At 38.8% G+C, this 25,328-nt stretch overlaps 2 protein-coding genes across 15 annotated transcripts in view; one reads left to right on the forward strand and one right to left on the reverse strand.

Moving 5' to 3' along the window:
- Positions 1 to 1,235: 1,235 nt before the first annotated feature.
- Positions 1,236 to 24,113, reverse strand: ZNF146 (zinc finger protein 146). Of its 5 annotated transcripts, none has more exons than XM_072770480.1 (3): positions 23,835 to 24,113; positions 14,685 to 14,921; positions 1,236 to 4,317 (listed from the first exon to the last, which is right to left on the reverse strand). In XM_072770480.1, exon 3 carries the CDS (start codon positions 3,516 to 3,518, stop codon positions 2,640 to 2,642), a length of 879 nt encoding a protein of 292 aa, XP_072626581.1. In that variant the 5' UTR covers positions 3,519 to 4,317; positions 14,685 to 14,921; positions 23,835 to 24,113; the 3' UTR covers positions 1,236 to 2,639. The 5 variants fall into 5 exon arrangements, with proteins under 5 accessions (XP_072626581.1, XP_072626505.1, XP_072626822.1 ...); XM_072770404.1 differs by lacking the exon at positions 23,835 to 24,113 and adding an exon at positions 23,660 to 23,812; XM_072770721.1 differs by lacking the exon at positions 23,835 to 24,113 and adding an exon at positions 23,660 to 23,758 and having other exon boundaries at positions 14,685 to 14,776.
- Positions 23,767 to 25,328, forward strand: part of ZNF565 (zinc finger protein 565) — a 36,095-nt gene continuing 34,533 nt past the window's right edge. For 5 of the 10 annotated variants that reach the window (XM_072768617.1, XM_072768536.1, XM_072768466.1 and 2 more), the window contains exon 1: positions 23,767 to 24,221. The gene's annotated coding sequence lies outside the window, so the exon portion shown is untranslated. The remainder of the gene's footprint in view (positions 24,222 to 25,328) is intronic. The other 5 variants (XM_072768382.1, XM_072768721.1, XM_072768660.1 and 2 more) reach the window with 2 other exon arrangements.

Raw genomic sequence — 25,328 nt, forward strand, 5'->3', positions numbered from 1 at the left:
GTTATATAAAGTAGCAGTATGTATCCAGGCAATGTGGGATTAACAAAGATTTATAAATCTTAACTCATGATTCAAGTGTGGGACAGTCAAGTCACTTAGATCTATATTTTATCAATTAGAATGAAGTACTTAGGGGGTTCAGATCACCCACCTCGTGACATGCTAAGTAATATGACAATTCTCAACTTCATTCAATTCTCTTCTATGAGCCAGTACAACCAGTCTTGCTCTGTTGCAAGTCTTGCTTTGTGGGGAGAAGGAATCTTAGGCCATGGCCAGTTGGGCACATAGGCATTCCCCTGGTTTTGTCTTAGGGTCAGGATTGAATTATTCTGTTTAACTCCAAAGCTGCACAAACACAGGGGCAGTTAAGAGCTAAGTGAAGCACAACAGATTAAGGATAAAAAAAATACTTTAGGAAAATATTTTAGAACTAATCTTTATATAGAATATTTTTCTTAACTGCAGGTGATAAATGGAGGCCATTTATTAATGGCATACAAACATGTGGTGCAGGGACGCCTGGGTGGCTCATCGGCTGAGCCTCTACCTTTGGCTCAGAGCATGATCCTGGTCCAGGGATTGAGTCCCACATTGGGCTCCCTGTGAGGAACCTGCTTCTCTTTGTGTCTCCCAGGAATAAATAAAATCTTAAAAACAAAAACAAAAAACCAGGTGGTGCAATTCCTGAATAGATTTAGTATATAACATCCTTTTTTAAAAAGGATGGGGGACTTCATATTAGAAAGGTCTAAGATTTGGGGTGCTTGGGTGGCTTAGCCAGTTAAGTGTCTGGCTCCTAATTTCAGCTCAGGTTATGATCTCAGGGCCCTGGGGTTGAGCCCTGCATTAGGCTCTACTCTACACTCAACGCGCAATCTGCTTGAAGATTCACTCCCTCTTACTCTGCCCTTCCCCCTGCAAAAATAAATAAATTTTTTAGGGGGTGGGAGAGACATAAACTGAGAGCATTGTTGGAAGCTTAACAAACTGAGCCATCCAGGTGCCCCCAAAACTTAAGCTGTTCTCATGAAAATGCATAGGACAAGAAAACTGATACTCCAAAATCAGTTTATCTGAAAAAGAAAAGTTATATGAAGTGTATGTACCTTTATTTAACTAAAAGTTCTTAAAAATTTCTAAGCTAAAACGATACGTTGCAAAATAATATTAGAAATGTAAAGAAAAACCATATACAGTGCACACTCATAACATGTAAAAATAAGAGATTTGGATTATGCTGTCATTTTTAATTTTAATAAAATAGATAATTTCATATTACATAGAGAGCAAGTCCATCCACTCATCATTGATAAAATTTTAGAAATATTTTCTATAAAAAGTTTAGTACTTGATTGGGAATGAATCCATTAGAACATGATTTCTATAGGTACAGTGTTCCCATCCTCACCCCCATTCTTATTAATTTTGAGAAAATTTAAAAATACAGAAAAGTACAAAAAATAAGACAAGATATCCATATACCACAATCCAGAATTATCCAGTATTTTGATATATTTACTTGCAGTCTTTTTAGTTTTTAAGAGAAATGGATGTTTATATATAAAATTGAAGTCCCCTTTAAACAGAAACCATCCCGTCCCTCCCACACTCATCCCCTTCCCTTCTCCACTCTTCACAAGCAACCACTATCAAGAGTTTGGTCTGTATCCTTCCAATCCATTTCAAAAACATTTTAAAAACATACATACATATATGTATCCATTACCAATACATAGTACTGAATTTTGTGAGAAAAGTTTTAATTAAAATTTACAAAAGTGTCATTTTAATATATGTGTTATTCTGCATTTCATTTTTCCTTCAACATGATTTTTGAGATCATTCTCTGTAATACATGTAGATATCATTTGTTAAATTTTACAGATATACAGTATTTCATCCTAAGTATTCTCCATTTTGTTCCCAATGGGCATTTAAGTTGTTTCCAACTTATGGCTACTACAAATCATGCCACAGTAAATAGACTGGTATATATTTCCTAAGCATACAAACTCAGAATTGCTAGGTATTCTTGAACTTGTTATCAGGAATGTTTCCCTACTTCCAACGTCATAACCATTTCAGTATATAGCTTTTTCAGAATTCCTATTTTTATTCTCCTGGATCTTCCCTCGGTGTATATAGTTCATGGTCTGTTTTTTCCTTGGAGAACAAATTACCTCCAAATCATTGTTTACACAGTCCCATTATCTTCTCACTTCCTATTGCCATTTCTATCATATTCTAAATTCTAATAAATGCATAGGTGTTTCCAGAATCTCTTGTTCTGCTAAATCAATGTAAGTCTCTTCCTTTCCAATACTTACAACTTATTACATTGGTGAAAATCTCCAGGTCTATGCAGACAGCAACAAGAAACATGTTTCACATTCCCAGTTTTAGTGGAAATGCATCTAAAGTTTCAGCATTACCTGCACCATCAGCTTTTTTGTTAGGTGTAGATTATCATACAAATGTCTTTTCTCTTCAGTATAAATTCCCTGGTGTCCAGTTAAGTTTTTTGCTTTTGTTTTCCTCATTTGTGATATTTTCCTTCAGTATGATTATTTCTGATGCACTATGAGGCTTAAATTCCTGATGAACGCTTTCCAATTTTTAAGATATTTACAGGGTTTTTAATGAGTATGAATTTTCTGATGTCTAATGTGGTGTGACTTCTGGCTAAAAGCTTTCCCACATTCACTACATTGATAAGGCTTCTTACCTGTATGTATTCTCAAATGCAGAGCAAGGGTTGAGAATTGAGAGAAAGCTTTCCCACATTCATTACAACCATAGGGTTTCTCACCTGTATGGCTTCTCACGTGTACAGTAAGAGATGAACTTTGAGAGAAGGCTTTTCCACATACATTGCATTCATAGGGTTTATCACCTGAATGAATTCTCACATGTACAATAAGTGATGTTCGTTGAGAGAAGGCTTTTCCACATTCATTACATTCATAGGGTTTCTCTCCAGTGTGAATGTTTTGATGTTTTATGAGGTACTTCTTCTGGCCAAAAGCTGTTCCACATTCATTACATTTAAAGGGTTTCTCTCCAATATGAATTTTCTCATGCTCAGTAAGGTTAGATTTGCCACTGAAGGTTTTTCCACACTCCTTACACACAAAAGGCTTCTCTCCCGTGTGAGTTCTCTGGTGTCTGATGAGATTTGACTTCTGAATGAAAGCTTTCCCACAATCCTTACACTCAAAAGGTTTCTCTCCAGTGTGAATTTTCTGATGGGTAAGGAGGTTTTCCTTCTGACTGAAGGATTTTCCACATTCATTACATTCAAAAAGCTTCTCTCCAGTATGGGTGTTCTGATGTTTAATGACATACTGCTTTTGACTGAAGGCTTTTCCACATTCATTACATTCGAAAGGTTTCTCTCTATTATGGAAATGCTCATGCTCGGTGAGATTTGATTTGTGGCTGAAGACTTTCCCACATACCTTACAAGCAAAGGGGTTTTCCCCACTACAAATTCTCTGCTGACTGAGGTGTGACATCTGAATGGAAGCTTTCCCACATTCACAAGGTTTCTCTCCACTATGAATTTTTTGATGAATGAGAATTTACTTTTGGCTGAAAGTATTTCCACATTTCTTACATTTGAAGGGCTCTCTGTGTATGACCTTCCAGGTGTAAAATAAGGGATAAAATTCAAGAGGAAACTTTTATCATATGCAGTACATTACAAGCTTTCTCCTCAAGTATAAATTTTCTAATGCTCAATGAGGTTTTGTTATATTCACTGGTTTCTCTCCAGTAAAAATTTTCTTCTGCTTAATGAGATTTGTCATCTAGCTAAAGGCTCCTCAGTATTCCTCAGAAGAACAGGGTTTCTCTCCAGCTTGACTTCTACATTTAATGAGGTATGTGACATATGAGTGAAAAATTTCCCACATTCAGTAAATTCATAGGGTTTCTCTCCAGTATGAATGCTCTGTTTTCAGATGGGGTTCAAACTGTTTTAACTGAAGGCATTTCCACGCTAATTTACAATTAAAGGGGTTATTACCATAAAGAATAAACTGTGGCAGGGTTTCTGAACCAAATTAAATTGATGATTCTTTCCTACACGACTTCCTTCATGGCTATAAGCTAAATTGTGTTTCAAACTCTAGGTAAGCTGAAAGAGGTGTTCCCCTTAAATATATAATGTCTGAGATCAGAGGAAGTGTTTTTCCAATTTTCTTATATTCACTGTTTGTTTTTTTCTCAGTCTGTTCTTTACTGGAGATGGATGCAACTTGATTCCCAAGTCTTGTTGCCTCTCTATCTGCTCATCATCTTCTCAGGCTTCTTCTAAAATGGGAGTACAAAGAATCATCATTTAAAGGAGTTAATATATAAAGTGTTTAGTACTGTGGCTGACAAATGGTAAGCACTCAATAATGTTAGCTTTATGTTATCATTATTTATTAATTTTCCTATAAAATTTTGGATTGTGCTTTTGGGATGTACTTTGGAAGCCCGTCTCACAGTATGAAAAAATCCTCATCAGCAATGTCACCAAACAACTTTTGAAAAGGAAACTCTTGTGGGGGATACATGCACAGAAAAGTAAAGTTCATGGGCACACAAACTTAAGGATTACTCTTGAAAAATAACCTTTCCCATTTCTTAGTTCAGGAAATTGAATGTAACAATGAGGAATTAACAAGTAGGATAAAAAGACATAAAATTGTTAAAGTCTCCCTGGATGCCTAAGAAAAGGAAAGGAATTAACGACTGCTTCCTCCCAAAATCCCATTAAAAAGACAAACAAAAGGAAAATGGTACAAGCTCACAAGAAAACAGGACATGACTAGAGACATGAATACACACAAACATTAAAAATTTTTCAATAACATGAGCACACAAAAGATTTTCAACACAGCAGAGCTGATAAAGTTTAAGTATGTAAAGATACTACAGAAGATGCCAATGTCAAATAAGCCAATTTATGCCACAAAATATCAGAAAGACTAAGGAAATGGAGGAATCAGGTACCTCTCGAAAAGGAATAAAGGATGGTAGCTGAAAAAAAAATTATATAAAATGCAGTTGGAGCACTATCTCTCCCAGTAAGACCACCCCTTTGTACGAAATGGAAATTATTCTTTGCAGAAATTTATTCAGAGAAGCACCGGGCTCAGATGACAAGGTGCTACACTGAAACCAATGGAATTAAATCTATACATACTATGCTGAAACCTCCAAGATATTCTGTAGCTCATACCAAAAACTGTTGGCAATTAGGTATATATACCTGTGAGCAGGATATGAATGGCTCCTTCTCTGGAGAACCTGAAAGGCCCATGAAAACCCTCAGGATACTCCTCCAAGATGGTATCTGTCACCTATAGTCTTTTTTTTTTTTGGCCAAAACAAGGACCTGGCCACACCAGAGTTTGTGAGTAAAGCAGTGTAATCATTCTGCAGGGAGACTCTGGGTCCATAGGCATTTTTTCTTTTTTTCCCCTAAGATTTTATTTTTAAATAATCTCTACACCCAACGTGGGGCTGGAACTCACATTCCCAAGGTCAAAAGTCCACTGCCTGAGCCAGTCAGGCATCTCATGGCATTTTTTAAAAAAATATTTGAGAGAGAATGAGTGGGAGGGGCCAACGGAGATGGGACAGGGAATCTCAAGCAGACTCTGCTGAGCACGCTGCCTGACATGGGGCTCGATCTAACTACTCTAAAATTATGACCTAGCCAAAACCAAGAGTCACACACTTAACCAATGGCACCACCCAGGTGCCCTACCCCATGGCATTTTACTTTTGGGTCACTGAAATCTACCAGAGGACTAAAAGCATCCAAGGCATGAAAGAGCTTATGATCACCTTTTAGTGGATCAGTTTTAAGTATGACTGCAGCCAATATTTCACACACATTTGAGGGACTTCTAATAAGACATCAAAAGGAGATCAACATCAAAAGGAGAAAAAAAAAAAGTCTGAGGAATAAAGGTAAGGAACAGTACACAGCAACAAAACCTAAAACCAAAGAGAAGATATTTTATCAGTGCAACAGTAGCAGGGTTCTCTATAAGCAAGAAACAAAAAGTCCCCTTGAAATTATTAAGATGGGGACTGGGAAGGTAGACTGTATTGTCATTCAATAGTAACAGAATCATCTTACTGCAGAAGGATTATAGTACTTGGTCCAAGCAAACTCAGGGATGACCAGCTACCCTGTTTGGCCAGTGAAATATTAGCACAAATGACAAGTATTTCCTGAAAGAAGCTTTAAGAAAACATATTCAAAGGTACTTAGCTGGCTAAGTAGACTTTTAATCTTGAGGTTGTGAGTTCAAGCCCCATGCTGGGTGTAGACATTACTTAAAAATAAAGTCTTAGAAATGCCAATGTGGCTCAGTCCATTAAGCATTCACCTTTGGTTCAGGTCAGCATCCTATGAGCCCTGCATTAAGCTCCCTGCTCAGCCAAGGAGTCTGCTTCTCCCTTTCCCTCTCCCTCTGCCCCTGCTCTCTTGCTTGTTCTCTCTCAAACAAATCCAATCTTAAGAAATAAAATGACAAATTCAAGGCCAGTTACTCAAAAAATTAAAAATAGAACCACATGATACATCAATTTCACTTCTGGGTATATATCCAAAGAAAATGAAAATACTAAGTCAAAAAGATCTATGTGCCAACATGTTCACTGCAGGATTATTTACAACAGCTAAGATATGTAAACACTCTAAATATCCATCACTGGATGAATGAGTAGATATGGTACATACATACAATGGGATTATTATTCACCCATAAAAAAAAGAATGAAATCTTATCATTTGTGACAACATGGATGGAATCTGAGGGCATTACAGTTAAGTGAAAGGTCAGAGAAAGACAAATAATGTATGCTCTCACTTATATGTGGAATCTTAAACAACAAACCAAGCTCATAGCGAACAAACTGATGAGCTGCCGTAAGTGGCAGGGAGGTGTGGGCAAAATGGGTTAAAGGGGTCAAAGGTACAATTTCCAGTTAATAATACTGTATTGTGTATTCAAAAGTTGCTAAGAAAGTAGTTCTTAAATGTTCTCATCCTAAGGAAAAAAAAGTTCTGGAACTATGTGTCTTGACAGATGCTAACTAGAGTTACTGCGATCATTTCATAATATATACAAACTTCAATTATGTTGTAGTTGGTGGAGGGATGGGGTAATTTAGGTGATGGGCATTAAGGAGGGCATTTGATGTAATCAGCACTGGGTGTTATTTGCAACTGATGAATCACTAAATTCTATCCCTGAAACTGATAATATACTATATGTTAACTAACTTAAACTTAAATTTAAAAAAAGGAAAAAAATATACATTTAAAACTAATATAATGTTGTAGGTCAATTATACCTCAATACATTTTTTTAAAGAACAAATTCAGAGCATAAACCAAGATAACTGTATTAGCTGAGTGAAGTAAGATCCAGAAAAACAAAACGAGAAAACTGATTAGAGGAATAATTCAAAGAAAAACAAAAAAAGGCTTCTTCTCTTATAAGCCATGCATCTCTAGACTTAAAGGGCACATTCAGTGCTTTGCACAATGAATAAAAGATGCATCCTTAGACGTATCACCATAACATTTCAAAAGAAAAAATAGGCCATAAAATACCCTGATATATATATGTACACATATAAAGATTTTATTTATTTACTCATTCATGGGAGACACAGAGAGAGGCAGAGACATGGGCAGAGGAGAAACAGGCTCCCTGTGGGGAGCCTAATGCAGGACTCGATCCCAGGACCCCGGGATCACAACCTGAGCCAAAGGCAGGCACTCAACCACTAACCCACCCAAGCATCCCAAGAAATATAATTCAGATTTACAAATAATGAGATTATAAAAAAAATGAGATTATTATTTTTTAAATAAATACACTTAAAAAACCTTCTCAATTTTACTTCTAAATATCACTAAAGTCCACATAAACCAAAAGGTCCTCAAGTTTGTTTATACATTCTATTGTGGTAAAGAAGGCCCACATAACAAATTTTTTTTGTGTTTAAAAAAATTAACTATTTTTTTAAAGATTTTATTTATATATTTAAGGGAGAGTGAATGAGAGAACACATGAGCAGGGACAGACTCCCCTGCTGAACTCAAACCTAGGACCCTGGGACCATGACCTGAGCCAAAGGCAGATGCTCAACCAACAGCCATCCAGGCACCGTGACCATTAGCTAATTTTTTTAAACTTGTTTTTTTTCTTTTAAAGATTTTATTTATTTATTCATGAGAGACAGAGAGAGAGAGGCAGAGACACAGGCAGAGACAGAAGCAGGCTCCACACAGGGAGCCTGATGCGGGACTTGATTCCAGGACTCCAGGATCACACCCTAGGCTGTAGGCAGGTGCTCAACCGCTGAGCCACCTGGGCATCCCTTTTTAAACTTTTAAAATTGAAGTATAATTGACATAACATTATACAGTATATTAAGTTCAGATATACAACATAATGATTCGATATTTGTACATACTGCAAAATGATTACAGTAAGTCTAGTTAACATTCGTCACCACATGCAGATCTTTTTCTTGTTATGAGAACTTTTAAAATCCAGATGGTCCTCAACTTTTAAGAATGTAAAGGTGAGGGATCCCTGGGTGGCGCAGCGGTTTAGTGCCTGCCTTTGGCCCAGGGCGCAATCCTGGAGACCCGGGATCGAATCCCACGTCGGGCTCCCAGTGCATGGAGCCTGCTTCTCCCTCTGCCTATGTCTCTGCCTCGCTCTCTCTCTGTGTGTGACTATCATAAATAAATAAAAATTAAAAAAAAAATAAATAAATAGTTTAAAAAAAAAAAAAAAGGGGATCCCTGGGTGGCGCAGCGGTTTGGCGCCTGCCTTTGGCCCAGGGCGCGATCCTGGAGACCCGGGATCGAATCCCACGTCAGGCTCCCGGTGCATGGAGCCTGCTTCTCCCTCTGCCTGTGTCTCTGCCTCTCTCTCTCACTGTGTGCCTATCATAAATAAATAAAAAATTAAAAAAAAAAAAAAAAAAAAAGAATGTAAAGGTGACTGCTAATGGGTACCAGGTTTCCTTTTATGGGGATGAAAGTGTTCTGGAGTTAGTGGTAATAGTCGTGCAACTTGTGAATATACTAAAAACCGCTGAATTGTACACTCTAAAAGGATGGATTTTATGTTATGTGAATTCTATCTCAATAAAGCTGTCATCAAAAAAAAAGAAAAAAGCAAAAGTGTAAGTTTGAGAACTGCTACTCAAAACATTTCTCATTACTTATTTAACAAATATCTTTTTCTGGGATCCCTGGGTGGCGCAGTGGTTTGGCGCCTGCCTTTGGCCCAGGGCGCGATCCTGGATATCCGGGATCGAATCCCACGTCGGGCTCCCGGTGCATGGAGCCTGCTTCTCCCTCTGCCTCTCTCTCTCTCTCTCTGTGTGACTATCCTAAATAAATAAAAATTAAAAAAAAAAAAAAAAAAAAAAAAAAACAAATATCTTTTTCTTTCCTTACTATGTATCTGGCACACTTCTAAGCTCTAGGGATTAACAGTATTGACCAAAACTGATAAAATTCACTGTCCTCCCTCATCAAGATTCTAGTGGACAGATAAAGAGATGGTTTGTTAAAAAGCTGAAACTGCTACAGAAAAGAAAAAAAAAAAATCAAAGAAGGGGAGAGCTTTAATTTTAGATAGAGTGGCCTCTGAGCAAGATTCAAGATATTAAAGAAAGTGATCCTTACAGATATCTGGAGGAAGAGCCTGCCAAGCATATTAATTATGCAATCAATGAATAACAATCATGCATATTATGTTCCTCATGCTCTTCTTTGGCTTAGCTTGATCCCTCCTATTTTGTAACCATCTTAAAATCTACAGAAACTCCTGAGAGCAGGTCCAAAAACATGCTCCTAAAAAGATTTTTCCAGTCTTATCTCTTACTTATGAACATCTTTCACTGAACTTCTAATTACAATTAGATTCACTTTTCCTAAAGTAAGTGATTCATACTAAGTATCTTTTAAACCAAATTTGTATATAGCTAAGTCTTAACATCCTAAGTATAACCTGAGATGCTAGATTCCATTAATTGCTCTATTCTTTGAGGGGCTGACAGTAGAAAATTTTTAAATGCTAGGGGCAATATCATCGGAGGAAAAAAAGAATGAGATTTTAAAGATGAAGCTATACTCCACATTAGGTATGGAGCCTATTTAAAAAAGAAAAGAAAAAGGGAAAAAACTTTTTTAATATAAAAAGTATTTTGGAGATAGAGGAAATTAAATATGGACTAATTATTACATATTAGAATATTATGGCTAATCCATCTAAGAGTAATGATACTGTGATTATGTAGAGTCATGCCATTATTTTCAGAAAATGCATACTTAATTTTTTAGAGGTTAAGTGTCATGATGTTTTAGCAACATACACAGGGACAGAGGCACATACATATAAAACAGACATGGCAAAATAATTACTGAATTTATACAGTGGATGGGACACTTGGGGTGGCTCAGCAGTTGAGTATCTACCTTTGGCTTAGGGTGTGATCCCGGAGTTCTGGGATCAAGTCCCACACATCAGGCTCCCTGTAGCAAGCCTGCTTCTCCCTCTGCCTCTCTGTGTCTCTCTCACAAATAAATAAATAAAATCTTAAAAAAAAAAAATCTATACAGTGGGTATATGGGAGAATACTGTATTCGTCTCTCAGTTTTTAATATTTGAAAATGTTCATGGATAAAAAACTGAAGAACTGATCAGTAAGAATCCTCCGACAGTAATTCATAGATTATTTAACAAGTATCTCAAAACTAGAGACAGAAAGAACATGGGCCTTCCTTTCAACAGATTGTAATATAGACTCCAGATACCAAAATGTAAATACATATAAGACAGGATTTACACAGGACTTTTGAATATCCATGAAAATATAAAATAGGATGGTCAAAGGGGAGATCAATAAAAGAACATATTTAAATGATAAATAAGACCTGAATAGATAGAACATTTCATAATCAAAAGCCAAGATTCAAAGAATTTTACAGAGAGAAGAAAGTATGTTCATATTTACATTAATGGTTAATTAATATGTCCTATCTTGATAAGATTAAAGTATATCGGGGTAGTTTAGCTCCACCTTCAGCCCAGGGCATGATCCTGGAGACCAGGGATCAAGTCCCACTTCGGGCTTCCTGCACGGAGCCTGCTTCTCTCTCTGCCTGTGTTTCTGCCTCTCTCTCTCTCTCTGTCTCTCATGAATAAATATATAATTTTTGAAAAAAAAAAAAAAAAGATTAAAAGTATATCTTTTTAAAGGCTTGGCTACCATATCTCAAGGATCATGAGAAATGGTCTAGACATAGTATGAAATTGATTTTAGGTAATCTCTCTAGACCTAAAAATAATGATCTGAAATCCCCAATTTGGGTATTATAGTATTAACTTAACTATCTGACAAAAGAAGATGAAACAAGTCTAACAGTTATATCCTGTAAATAGGTAAAATTATGGTGGGCAAGATAGAAAGGCTGGAAAAATAAGAATTGATACTACAGAGTTACTTCTAACTTCAGAATAATTAAGTGTTGGGATGCCTGGGTGGGTCAGTTAAGCATCTGGCTCTGGGTTTCAGTTCCAGTTGTGATCTCATGGGTTGTAGGATTGAGCGAGCCCCAGCTGTGGCACTGAGCGTGGAGTCTACTTCAGATTCTTTTTTGCTCTCCCTCTCCCTCTGCTCCTCCCCATTAGCACACAGGTGGGCACTTTCTCTCTCAAATAAATAAATATAAATACAATCTTCAAAAAGAAAAAGTCTTCTCTGGGATTTAATTTATAAAGAAAAGGAGGAAAGGTGGAATGCAGCGTTCTAGGAGCCACCTCCATCCAGTAAGAGGAAAAAATGAAAGCAAAAAATAAGAAAACACTTAGAAAGATAAAGCAATGCCTCAGGTCAAGGCACCAACCAAGCAGAAATGGAAGAGAATTCCTACCGGATGACTCACATAACATAAATAGATCCTTTCTGCTAAAATAGTAAAATAAGAACATCTCTGCCCGCTTTTCACATCTGTGAAGGATAAAACGGGAAAAAAAGGGAAAACTGCATTGTTGAGAAGAGTAAGAAGTAGCTGTAATTCTAATGTTTCAGGAGAAAAGGATGTTAGCAGGCAGTTGCCACTGCTGTTTTAGGAAGAGTTCTCAGGCACAATGCTCTCTGAAAACATAAGGCACTGCCCTCAGGCGTCAAATCATTACCTCCTAGTTTTTAACAACAGAATCCAGGAATGTAGGATGGATAAAGAAGACTTGGTGGACACACCAGCATCCCTAAATGGTAGGAAAAGTGGGACCGAGCAAGGAAATACAGAGATCCCATCAGTGAATAAAGCAGCTTATTAGTAGTACAGAACAGAAGGTCACAACTTTCTAACTCCCTAAATTCCTTACTGGTATACCTAATTGCCTATATGAATATGCACTTAGATGATCAACAGACATGTCACAATCAACAAGTCCAAAACAAAATAAACCTCTTGGATCTATCTCCCAAAATTCCTGAAGTCTTCCTATCTCAGGAAATGTTAACTCATTCTCTTCTAGTTAAAACTTTGGAGTTATCGGTGTTATTCCTCTTCCTCTTAAAAAACAACACAACCTAAAATAAACAAAATTAATAAAAATAAACAACACAATCTATCAGCTAATCCTGTCAGCTATTTCTTTAAAGTATCTTGAAGAATCTGACTTGTCACTAGCTCAACTACTATCATTTTCTTACCTAGATTACTGCAATTGCCTCTGATTAATCTCCTGGCCTTACCTCCCCTATACCTTATATTCTATACAGCAGCCAAAATCTAATTCTGATCTTATCACTCCTCTCTCTGCTCAAAACCCTTAATGGTCTCCCAAATCACTCAGAATAAAGGCCAAAGTCTATGATTTGGCCTGTTAACTAACCAAACCTATTCTTAACTCCGTTTTGCTCATTCTGAGCCAGCCTACTCTGCCCTGATCAATATTTCTAAAACAGCAAGCTCCAGCTTCAGGGCTTTTAACACTTTTTGTTCCTTCTGGCTGAACGCTCTTCCATCAAATACTACATGCTTCACTTGCATTCTTCAGATCTTTTTTTCAAAAGTCATCCTCTTAGTGAGACCTTTCCCTGACCAACTGATTTAAAATTGTAACTGCCAACTGGCCATCTCTATGCTGGTTTTCCTTACTTTAATTTTTCTCCAGAGAACTACCACAGTGTGTCTTACCTCAGGAGGGAGGAATTTTTGAAAGGTCTGATTACTGACATTTCCTTAGTAACTGAAATGGTGCCTAATAATATCATTCAACAGTATGGTATATGAATATACCATATTGATAGAAATGTAAATTGGTTTACTACTTTTGAGAACAGGCTTATTTCTGTCAAGTCTATAAATAAATGTAACTTTGAGTTAGCATTTCCGTTTGGAATAAATCATTAGTTATATCTACATGACTCTGCGAACAACATAAGTATATATACACTTGTAAACACTTGTGTGTTTAAAAGTATATGTCTAGGGATCCCTGGGTGGCTCAGCAGTTTGGCGCCTGCCTTTGGCCCAGGGCGCGATCCTGGAGTCCCAGGATCAAGTCCCACTCCCGGCATGGAGCCTGCTTCTCACTCTGCCTGTGACTGAATCCCACATATAAATAAAATAAAAGTGTATGTCTAGAAACAACCTAAATGTTCATAAATAGGAGACAGACTAAATAAATTATGTGTTGACAGTCTCTCCTAGAAAAGGAAACAAAAACAACTAATAGACACAGAATACATATAGCCCTTTATATGAAAACTGAAGGCTTACATACATATTCATATTTATAGCACAGATATATAATATATGCTAGTTTATTCAAAGATTACCTCAAGAAGGATACATGTGAAACTCAAAAGTGACTGCATCTTTGAAAAAAATCTATAGGACGTAAAGTCAGAGGTAATACTTTTTCACTATACACCTTCAAGTTAAAAAATTTTACGTTATTTTTAAAAATTTTACATGTTATTACGTAAAAACCAAATACAGACTCATAACATTTATATGCACACACACACACACATACAGCAGAAAGGGAAAGAACTGATTTCTGAGGCGACAAATTCTGAAAGAGGTATATGGGGATAGAAGAAAGGGAGGCAGGATTTTGCTGATGTGTAATGGGGGTGAAGGTGGATAAGAAGGCAACAGGAAGCATGATTACAGACATAAAACCTAACTCAGAGGCATTAACCACTGAAAGACTGAAAGAAGGTGGCAAGTAATAAAAAGCAACCTAAACATGAGACAATATATAAAGATTTATATACCTATAAAAGAAAATGCATAAGGGAAGAAGTCTATACACACTGGGAGGTATAAGATTGAGGGTATCAATGAAAGAGAAAATAATCACACAGAGGCAGTATAAATAAAGTGTGATGTGACATACACTGATCTGGATGACATCCAGAACAGAGGTAAGAGGGGCATCTGGCCCTCTAGAATTTGATTAAATAATAGAGTAATGAAGCAGAAAAGAAATAACTGTCAATATAACTTTGGTATCTAAAGAATTCATACCAAGTAACTCAGACCAGATCCTCATCTTTGAGTATTTCATAGGTGTCAGTGCTGTTTGAATAACTGTTAACCTGGCTTGGCATTCACTTACCTGAACAAATTTCCTTTCCACTTTGTTCTCTACCATCCAGAGTGTCTTCTTATTCCAACAGAGGATCAGATAGAGTTTGGTCAGTTTACAACCTGTTTTAGGGGAAATGACACAGCACTAGAATATTAATGCTGGAGGCCAAAGTACCATCCTAGACCTCAGGCTGAGCCCTGGGGCCTCCAGGCCTTCTGAATGATGAGGAAGGTGCAGTTTCCAGAGATGCGCAAGGAAGTGGCCCTGTGAAAAAGAACGAAGTAATGACCTTTTGCCTTAGAGATTAAAGCACACACAATTATAATAAGCAAAAGGACTAAGACTATCTGAATCCTGAATTTCAAAGCCATACTCATCAAACCATTTAAATTTCCACACATTCAGAAATGGGGTAAAAAAAAATGTTTCTCAGAATTTTACTTACATAGGAAAGCTGTTCATACTTTACATAACTAGATGCCTCTGTTCTGCACCACACATTCCTATATAGGTTCCTAAGTGGATTTAACCATGGCCCTTATTCCTAGATGAATTTAATTCAACTATGACAACAGCAGTAGATGCCAATCAGAACTAGGTTGCCAGGATACAATGTGTAGGAAATTGTTCTTACAGTATTCAGGAATTAAGCTACAAAAGCTTTTCCTGGAATCCTAGTATTTACTTTGTATTATAATCTGATTAAAACTGTATTAAATGTCCCATATATGTTTATTCATTTATTGAAAAACATTTGCAAGGACATTATTGGGACAACTGACAAAACTTGAATATGGACTTTTAAGATTTTATTTATTTATTGGTAAAAGACACAGAGAGGCAGAGACAGAGGCAGAGGGAGGAGCAGGCTTTTGTGAGGAGCCTGACGCAGGACTCAGTCCCAGGACTCTAAGCACAACCTGAGCCACCTGGGTACCCCTGAATATGGGCTTTGTATTATATAATAGCAATGTGTTGATGTTAAAAACTTTCTAATTTTGGTTACTGTACTATGGTTATGAAAAAAAATGTCCTTGTTCTTAGAAAATTCATGCTGAAATACTTATAAAGGAAGCATGCATGCAACTTAGTCTCAAATGGTTCAAAAAAATTATACACACCAATATTTGGACAGAGAAGGAAAAATAAAGCAAAAAGACAAAATGTAAATGGTAAATTTGGGTAAAAGACATATAGGACTTTCTGAACTAATCCAACTTTTTTATAAAGTTGAAATCCTATTAAAAAAAAGTAAAATACTAAAAACTTGAGTTACTACTTATACACATATACACTATCTACAATGCATGTTTAAAAAGCTTGGTCACCAATTTTTGCACTGGGGTGTGGCAGAAATGGAAGGCTTAGAACATAATTTAGACAGTAATGTACACAGAGAAGAAATAGGAGAGGGTGAGTTGGCTGAAGAAAATCTGCAGGGAAAAGGATATCAAGTTTGATATTCTGGAGTATCAGGTTTCGAAATGATTTTTTAAAAAAGATTTTATTAATTTGAGAAAGAGAGGGACGCCTGCCTGGGTGGCTCAGTAGTTGGGCGCCTGCCTTTGGCTCAGGTCGTCATCCCGGGATCCGGGATTGAGTCTTGTGTTGGGCTCCCCGAGAGAAGCCTGCTTCTCCCTCTGCCTGTTTCTCTGCGCTGTCTCTCAGTCTGTGTCTCTCATGAAAAAAGAAATTTTAAAATTTTAAAAAAAAGAAAGAGAAAGAAAGCATAAGCAGGGGTAGAGGCAGAGGGAGAAGCAGACTCCCCACTGAGCAGGCAGCCCAATGCAGGACTCAATCCCAGGACCCCAATCATGACCTGAGCGGAAGGCAGATGCTTAATAGACTGAGCCACCCAGGCGCCCCAGAGTGTCAGGTTTGCAAGCAACATGCAGACAAGTATACCCATTAGGCAACTGCACATACATATAAGGAGCTCAGAATAGGCCAAGGAAGGAAATGGGAATTTATCAGCTGTGAGAATATCAGTGCTGCTGAAGACATAGGTGGAATGTGGCTATGACTGCTTAGAGAATATACACAGGTCATGAAAAAGAGGGTCAAGGGCAGAATTCTAGGAACACCCAACAGTCAAAGAGGCAAGGAAAGGTTTCAAAGAAGCATGGTGGCTGCTTAGTTTTGAATCTTTCAAGTACTTATGCAAACTACAGAAAATATCAAGAAAAATGGGGGTGGTGGGCAGCCAATCCACATTCTGTTATCTTTTGCAAAACCAGTAGAGAATATGTTCAATCTAAATTATATTAAGTGTAGCCCCAAATACCCAAAATAGCAGATATGGTACAGGAACCAAAACAGTATGGTAGGTACAGCAAGGAAGACTACAAAATGCTAAGGAATCTTTGAAATAACAGATCTCAGAAATTATTGGCAAATGTTTATTCTCAGAATGACAGTAAGAACTTGAGTTACAAGTTCAAGTAAGAACTTCTTCAAGGAAGAACTTGAGAACTGTTGCAACTGAGTCTAATAATGAACAACAAAACTAGGAACCAAAAAACTCCTCCAGGGATGCCTGGGTGGCTCAGTGGCTGAGTGGCTCAGGGCGTGATCCTGGGGCCCTGGGATTGAATCCCACAAAAAAACAGAAAAACTCTCCCCCACCCCACCCCAAAAAACTCCTCCCAAATTCCATGTACCAAAAGCAGACCCAAAGAAGAAGCCTAAACAGTGAGTTGTAAAAAGCCTAGGAAAAACTGGGAATGCTTTGAGGGATTCCAAGAACTTAAAAAGCTCAGAAATCTGCAGCTAATATTTCTTTACTAAATGAGCAAGCCTCACCCTGAGGGAACTAATAAAAGCAAGACCTAGATTAAACAGAAAAGGACTGCAGGGAAAGCAGGAGTAGGCTTTAAAAGTACTTAGGGGGAATCCCTGGGTGGCTCAGCGGTTTAGCGCCTGCCTTTGGCCCAGGGCGCAATCCTGGAGTCGGGGGATCGAGTCCCGCATCGGGCTCCCGGCGTGGAGCCTGCTTCTCCCTCCTCCTGTGTCTCTGCCTCTCTCTCTCTCTCTATCATAAATAAATAAATCTTAAAAAAAAAATTAAAAAAAAAAAGTACTTAGGAATAGGGGGTCCCCAGATTTAGCAACTTCTGAAAGTAAATGTATCATCCTGGAAGGCAAGTACTATGAAGAATTATGGGAAACAGGGAGATAGAGATAGAAGTTGGCTTCAAACAGGCTAGGGTCAGTAAGCCAGAGGAGGTGAGGAACTCCATTGCTTTAAACGCTAGAAGAGGCACATGAGCTCTGAAGCACAGGATACTATGATGCTTCCTTTTTCCTGGTAATGGTCTCAGAAAATCTCTCATACAAACATGAATAAACAAAATAATTTGTCTGTGTCCATACAAAAATACTAAAAAAAACCCAAAAACAACAACAACAACAACAAAAAAAAACAGTAGGGCAGCCCCGGTGGCTTAGAGGTTTAGTGCCGCCTTCAGCCCAGGGTGTGATCATGGAGACCCAGGTTCGAGTCCCGCGACGGGCTCCCTACATGGAGCCTGCTTCTCCCCTGCCTGTGTCTCTGCCTCTCTCTGTCTCTAATAAATAAATAAAATCTTAAAAAAAAAAAAAAGTGAAAGTGAACAGCATGATTTTTCAACAGCTGAGTAAACGCATATGAAAAATACTGCCACAAAGCAATTAAACAAAAACAAAATGAATTTTTATAATTTTTACAACTTTAAGAAGCAAGCAAAGCCATAAAAGAACACAAGGATCAAAACAGACTCAACTACAGAGAACAAACTGAGGGTTGCTGGAGGGAAGCCAGGTGGGGGGGATGGGTTAAATGACTGATGGGTATTAAGGAAGGCATGCATTGTAATGAGCATGGAGTGCTATATATATAAGCGATGAATCACTAAATTCTACTTCTGAAATTAGTATTCCACTATATAGTAACTGGAATTTAAGTAAAAATTTGAAATTACAAAAAAAAATATTTTTTTAAGAAAAAAAAAGAATGGACATCTTACTGGACATCTTATTTTGTGCTGAAAAAAAAATTTTTTTTTTAAGACTGCAATATTATGCGGCACCTGGGTGGCTCAGCGGTTGAGCATCTGCCTTTGGCCCAGAGCATGATTCCGGAGTCCCGGGATCGAGTCCCACATTGGGCTCCCTGTATGGAGCCTGCTTCTCCCTCTGCCTGTGTCTCTGCCTCTCTCTCTCTCTCTCTCTCTCTCTCTCATAAATAAATAAATAAATAAATCTTAAAAAAAAAAAAAAAAAGAAGAATGGATTTATTTCAAAAGAGTCTGACAAAGACAGTGAATTGACTATACATCTTTAGTGGGATGCATCCTAGGGACAAAATAGCCACAAAGAAATTTTTCATGTGACAAAGTATGTACATGGTTACTACTAATACCAGTAATGTTATTTTGAAACCATCTTCCTTATATTGAAAGATAAAACAAAGAAAATAAGCACATGTTAATATGTTTCAAAAATTTTACTATAAGATATAATTAGGAGCTAATTATTAGGTAAAAATATCATAAAATTTGGATTTAAAAATACATGAACTAAAATTAAATAAATAAATAAAAATACATGAACTAGTGATTTTTAAAAATAATTTTCTTGCTCTATCACTAAGATGCCATGAAACAATATTACCCGTGCAGCAATGAGAACATCAGCACCCAGATCTTGGGCTCTATTACCATTCTCCAATAAAAGGAATGAGAGCTCCTTGGGAGAAATGGCCAATTCCAAGAGGGAAGGTACAAGGTGGGCCTGGAGTGCAAGAAAGTTTTCAAACTAAATGGCAGCAAGTCAAAATGAACCAGGAGTCAGTTTGGAGGAATGTCCACAGCTAAAATTGTGGTAATAGAGTATCAGAAAGGAAACTAGTTATAGTTGCTAGAACTCAACTTTATAATGATGCTTACAAGTCAGAAAAATATGAAACAGAACAACCGCGGGGGGAGGGAGGGGGGCTCAGCAGTTTAGCACCGCCTTCAGCCCAGGGCCTGATCCTGGAGACCGGGGATGGAGTCCCCATCAGGCTCCCTGCATGGAGCCTGCTTCTCCCTCTGCCTGTGTCTCTGCCCCTCTCTCTCTCTCTCTCTCTCTCTCTCTCATGAATAAATAAAATCTTAAAAAAAAAAAAAAAATCCATCCATTAAATCAATGGGGAGTGAATATTCATTCATATGATACAAAGTAAATCCATACAGATTACATTTTGGTCAAAAAGGGAAAAATATAATCACTAATGATGGATCAGTCATATCATATACCTCTTCTGATGTTACACATTTCAAGATCATCTCTGCTTTACTCTGGCCAAAAGCAAGTCACAATTGGGATTCTTAAAAATCATCAGAGGTTCTAGGAATTAGAACCATGAGAAAGTAACCACCACAGAAATCAAAGAACATTCTCATGAAAAAGATAATAATGGGTTTCCAGGGACTCCAGGGTGGCTCAGTGGTTGAAGGTCTGCCTTTGGCTCAGGTTGTGATCCTGGGGTCCTGGGACAGTCCTGCGTCGGGCTCTCCACAGGGGGCCTGCTTCTCCTTCAGTCTCTGTGCCTCTCATGAATAAATAAATAAATAAAATCTAAAAAAAAAAAGGGGGTGGCTCAGCGGTTTAGTGCCTGCCTTTGGCCCAGGGCATGATACTGGAGTCCCGGGATCAAGTCCTGCGCCAGGCTCCCAGCATGGAACCTGCTTCTCCATCTGCCTATGTCTCTGCCTCTCTGTGTGTGTGTCTCTCATGAATAAATTTTGAACATCTTTAAATCTTTAAGATTTTTATTTATTTATTCATAGAGACACAGAGAGAGAGAGAGAGAGGCAGAGACACAGGCAGAGGGAAGAAGCAGGCTCCATGCAGGAGCCTAACCTGGGACTCGATTCCAGGCCTCCCAAGATCACACTCCAGGCTGCAGGCGGCGCTAAACCGCTGCGCCACAGGGGCAGCCCAATTTTGAAAATCTTTAAAAAAAAAAGATAATGATGGTTTCTAAAGATGAATGTAACTTGAACACAGAAATCGAACTTCCTCATTCCAGTTATAAAAGGAAACAAAAAAAAGTTTAAATATGGTAAAAAAAAAAAAAAAAAAGAACATCTATATATATCTGAATCTTTCGAAATTTCTACCAGATGGGACGCCTGGGTGGCTCAGCAGTTGAGCATTCGTTCGCCTTTGGCTCAGGGCGTGATCTCGGATCGGGGATCAAATCCCCCATTGGGCTCCTTGTGGGGAGCCTGCTTCTCCCTCTGCGCCTCTCTCTCTCATGAATAAATAAATCTTGAAAGAAAGAAAGAAAGAAAGAAAGAAAGAAAGAAAGAAAGAAAGAAAGAAAGAAAGAAAGAAAGAAAGAAAGAGTACAAATGGCTGTACTGTTTCTAAGGAACTATTATTTTGCAGATAGTAATAATACTGCTATTCAAAACATATCAAGTTCTTATTACATAGCAGGCACTATCCTTTAGTACTCAGAACTCCATCTGCACAACCCAACCACCTCATGAATCAGATACTATTATTTTCTGTAGATGAGAAAAAAACCTTAACTTTGAAATACTAAATTCATATACTTAGAAAAACAATATAAAAAGTATTTGCCAGGGCACCTGGGTGGCTCAGGCCATTAAGCGTCTGCCTGCCTCTGGCTCAGGTCCTGATCCCAGGGTCCTGGGATCAAGCCCCATGTGCACACTGTGCTTAGTTGGTAGCCTGCTTCTCCCTGAACCCCCCCCCCTCGAACCCACCCCTCTCAAATTATAAAAATCTTTACCAAAAAAAAGGGAAAAAAATGTATTTGCCTTTGCTCTACCTATACAGTACCATTACACCAAAAGAGATAGCCACTTTTAATAGTTTCTTGACTATCTTTTGAGTTTTCTAAGCAAAACAAATACAAACATACATTTTTATTTCTGCCTCTTCTTACTTCAAATGAAGCATAACATATATTTCTGGCATCTTGCTTTTTTCATAGAACAATACATTCTAGAGTTATTTCAGTGTCAGTATACAAAAAGCTTCCTCCTCATTCTTTTGTACACCTCCTTATTCTGTTGTATAGATGGACCTAATTTTATCAAACCAATCTCCTAGTGATGGCTAATCTTTTCCTATGCCAAACACTGATGCAATGAGCAACCTCTTATCTGTATCATTTCATGCAAATGCAGGTACATTTGTAGGATTAATTTCCAGATGGGAAACAGCCATGCCAAACAGAAAATAGATTTGTAATTATAGATGTTGCCAAATTTCCTTCCACCAGCCTGCTTGGTGCTAACATCAATATGATTTCAATTTCTGAGGATTTATATTTTAAAATACATTACCAGTAGATGGATGGAGAGAGAGAGTATAATGCTAAGCGAAATAAGTCAGTCAGAGAAAGACAAATACCATATGATTTCACGCGTGTGGAATTTAGGAAAAAATAACAAACGAACAAAGGAAAAAGACAAATCAAAAAACAGATGCTTAACTATAGCGAATAAACAGATGGTTACCAGAGGGGAGGTGGGTGGGTGGGGGGATGGGTGAAACAACTGAAAGGGATTAAGAGCACTTATCTTGATGAGCACCGAATAATACATAAACTGCTAAATCACTATATGGTACACCTGAAACATGTAACATTGTTAACTACGCTGGAATTGAAATTAAAAAAAAAATATATATATATATACATATATTAGCGCTGGGCTCCCACCTCTCCACACCCCAACTGCTTTTTTTCTTCTTCAGAGTTTTACTGGCTATTCTAGTTTATTTTTCCATATGAATTGCAGAATCAGCTTATCTAGTTCCCCCGCTCCCCCAAAAAAACTGTAGATCCTTTTATTAGTATCATATTGAATTAATAACTTTACTTAAATCAGCACATGCTTCTTTATGCCGTCTTCCTATTGAAAAACGTAGTGTATCTATTTGAATAATATCTTGTTATGCCTCTCAGCACTTTTTAAAGTTCTTTTCTAATAGTTTTGCATATTATTTCTCAATTTTTTATTGCTATTGTAAATAGTTTTCTTCTATTAGGTTTTCCAACTGGCTATTTGAAGACTGTTGATTTGTAGATATTAAATTAGTACCCAGTTACTTTAACTCTTATTATTTAAAGCTCTGTTAAGGATAACTGTTAAGGATTTCTTAGAAAAAGCATCTTTGCAGACAGCAGTTAATGGTCTATTACTTCACAAAATCCCTTCGTCTGGGAACACCTCAATTCATTTAGGCGTCTGGACACCTAGAATCTAGGTCAGACTAATAGATAAACATTGCAACAACTAAATTTTTCTTCAAAGAATGAGGAAAACCGTGCCTAACCTAGAACTTCAAACCCTTGACTAATCCTGGACTTTCTGTGCTATATGACGCTGCTACTCGAAGTACAACGTCGATATTTAATCTAGGACTTAACAGCAGCCCTATTAAAATACCCTGAAGAGCAGGAGATTTGAGATCGTGTGAAGCTTCCCCGCCAACAAAAAGTGCCTTTGAAATATTCTTTGCTTGCTTAAAAAAAGAAGAAACCACGGTAATCTGCATTCTACTCCAATTAAAAGTAAACGCGTTTTTATATAAAAATTCACTTTTAAGTTATTTCTTAGCCTTTCCCCCCCTCCTCCGAGTATTCAAATAAAAAACACTCCACGAAGATGGCACCGTTATTATCAGCACTTTCGACAAGGGAAGTGCGGCACAGACATTACCGCCTCAATGCTGGTCTCCTACATCTCCCTCTCAGATGCAGCCATTTACAATCCTGCACCCACAGTTTCTCACTCAATAATCCCAACATCCAGTCAAACTTACGGACAAACTCAGGGTCACACACGCTCGAACCCGCCTCAGAAACCCCCACCCCCACCCCACATGTAGGCCAGAAGCTCTTAAACCCACTCCTCATCCCCCGCGCCGCGCCCCAACAAATCCAGATTCCTCCCCTTCAACCTCCCCGACCCGAACGGCCCAAGACGCCCACATCCCACCTCCTACTTTCGCGCCACGTGGACCCAGGGGCCGGACTGACCCGCGGACAAAGACCAAAATGTCCACTCGGCGCGCTGCGCCTGCGCACTCCGAGGGCGAGTAAGCACTCCCAGAAGTCTCCGCGACGCGGCCCGCACGGTCACCGTGGCCAGGCCCAGGCTAGTATTTGATTACCTTCTGTCACAGCTACGCCGTTTTTCCGGCCTTGAACTACATTTCCCTTAAGGCTTTGCTGGTCAGCACTCTGTCCCACACGAATTTGGCTGCCTCCTCCTGTGATTATGGGGCTCTCAGGGTGAGTTGTTCTGCTCTAGAAGAAAATCAGCTCAAGCCTGGTGGGAGGTTTGGAGCAGGGACTCCGTCTTTGAAGCTCCCCCAGGCGCAGTGTCAAACGGCCAAACTCAGGCTTTCAGGTACGAGGACGCCATCTTATCTATGTCTGCTCTGGCTCTGGACTACGTTTCCCAGAGTCCACAGTGGCCCGACGTTACGTCTTTCTTGACGTCGTGGCGAGATCGTTAGCTCCACAGGGACCCGGACGCGACCAAGGGGAGGCAGAAGGTGAGGGGTCTGGGAGTCCGGGGCGGGGACGGGGCGTGTCCAGAGCCTCTGGTCTGTGAGCGCTGGCGGGAGCGGGCTGAGGATTCCGGACTGTGAATGAGTCTTTGTGGTTGCATGACTAGGTGTGGGTGACTGTGAGTGTACGGTTGTGGCCGCCGGTCTCCAGGGTGCAAGTCTGGTTGTTTGTGTAACCATGTGTGATACTGTGTGTTGGGATGTGGGGTCCGTACTATTGTGGGGTGGTAACGCTTTGTGTCCCTGTTCTGTATGGGTGACTGTACGCCTTGTTCTTGAGAGTATGAGTGTGGTTGTGACTGTGAGACGGGTGTGGGTGTCTGTGCGGTTATGATTACATGTCTCCAAGGTGAGCGTATGGTTTTGGTTGCACGATGTTGTAGCGTGGGTGGTATTGTGTGTCTGTGACTGTGTAGTGACAGTGGGTGTGTATCCCTCTTGTGTCCCTTGGAGTGTGTCTGTGAAACGGTTGATGTGGGTGGTGCTGTGTGTTTAACGTGTCTTTCTTTCCCTGTGTGAGTGTGACTGTGTCTCTAGAGTGAATGTTCAGTTATGACTGGTTGATATTGGGTGGGCCAGAGTGCCAGTGATTGTGTGTGTCCCCCAAGTGGGTATGTGATTGTGTGAGACATTTGTGGGTATTGGTTTGGAAAGGCTATGACTATATGAGAGTGACTTCGTGTGTCATGATGGTGAGTAGTGTGACTGTATGTCTTTTAATGGGTATGAGATTGTGACTATATAAGGACCTGGAGGTGTCTGTGATTGTCTGATTGTGTCCTTGTGCGTATCAAGAGTGGATGTGTGGTTGTGTTTGTGTGACAGACCCTTGTGTGCTGGTGTGAGGTACCTGTGACTCCAGTATACTGACCCTTGCAGAACCTGTGAAGTTAGAATAGATTGGGGCCCTGGACAGTGATAGCCTCAACCTTTACCAGTGACACCGGCATTGGACTTGATGTCCAGTCTTCACTGACTTCTGTCTCCTGTGTCGAAGTCAAAATGTTCCTTTTTAAAAAAGTCTTCTCCAAGAGAAATGTTGAAAAGAAGAGGAAAGAATCGTTATTGAACATCTAGAAGCTAAGTTCAGGA

This window comes from Canis lupus, chromosome 1 (assembly GCF_048164855.1).
Source record: "Canis lupus baileyi chromosome 1, mCanLup2.hap1, whole genome shotgun sequence".
Taxonomy (NCBI): Eukaryota; Metazoa; Chordata; class Mammalia; order Carnivora; family Canidae; genus Canis; species Canis lupus.

Bases quoted from the DNA above. Each gene is read 5' to 3' on its own strand.
- ZNF146 (XM_072770480.1), bottom strand. From the start codon at position 3,518: ATGTCACACCTCAGTCAGCAGAGAATTTGTAGTGGGGAAAACCCCTTT.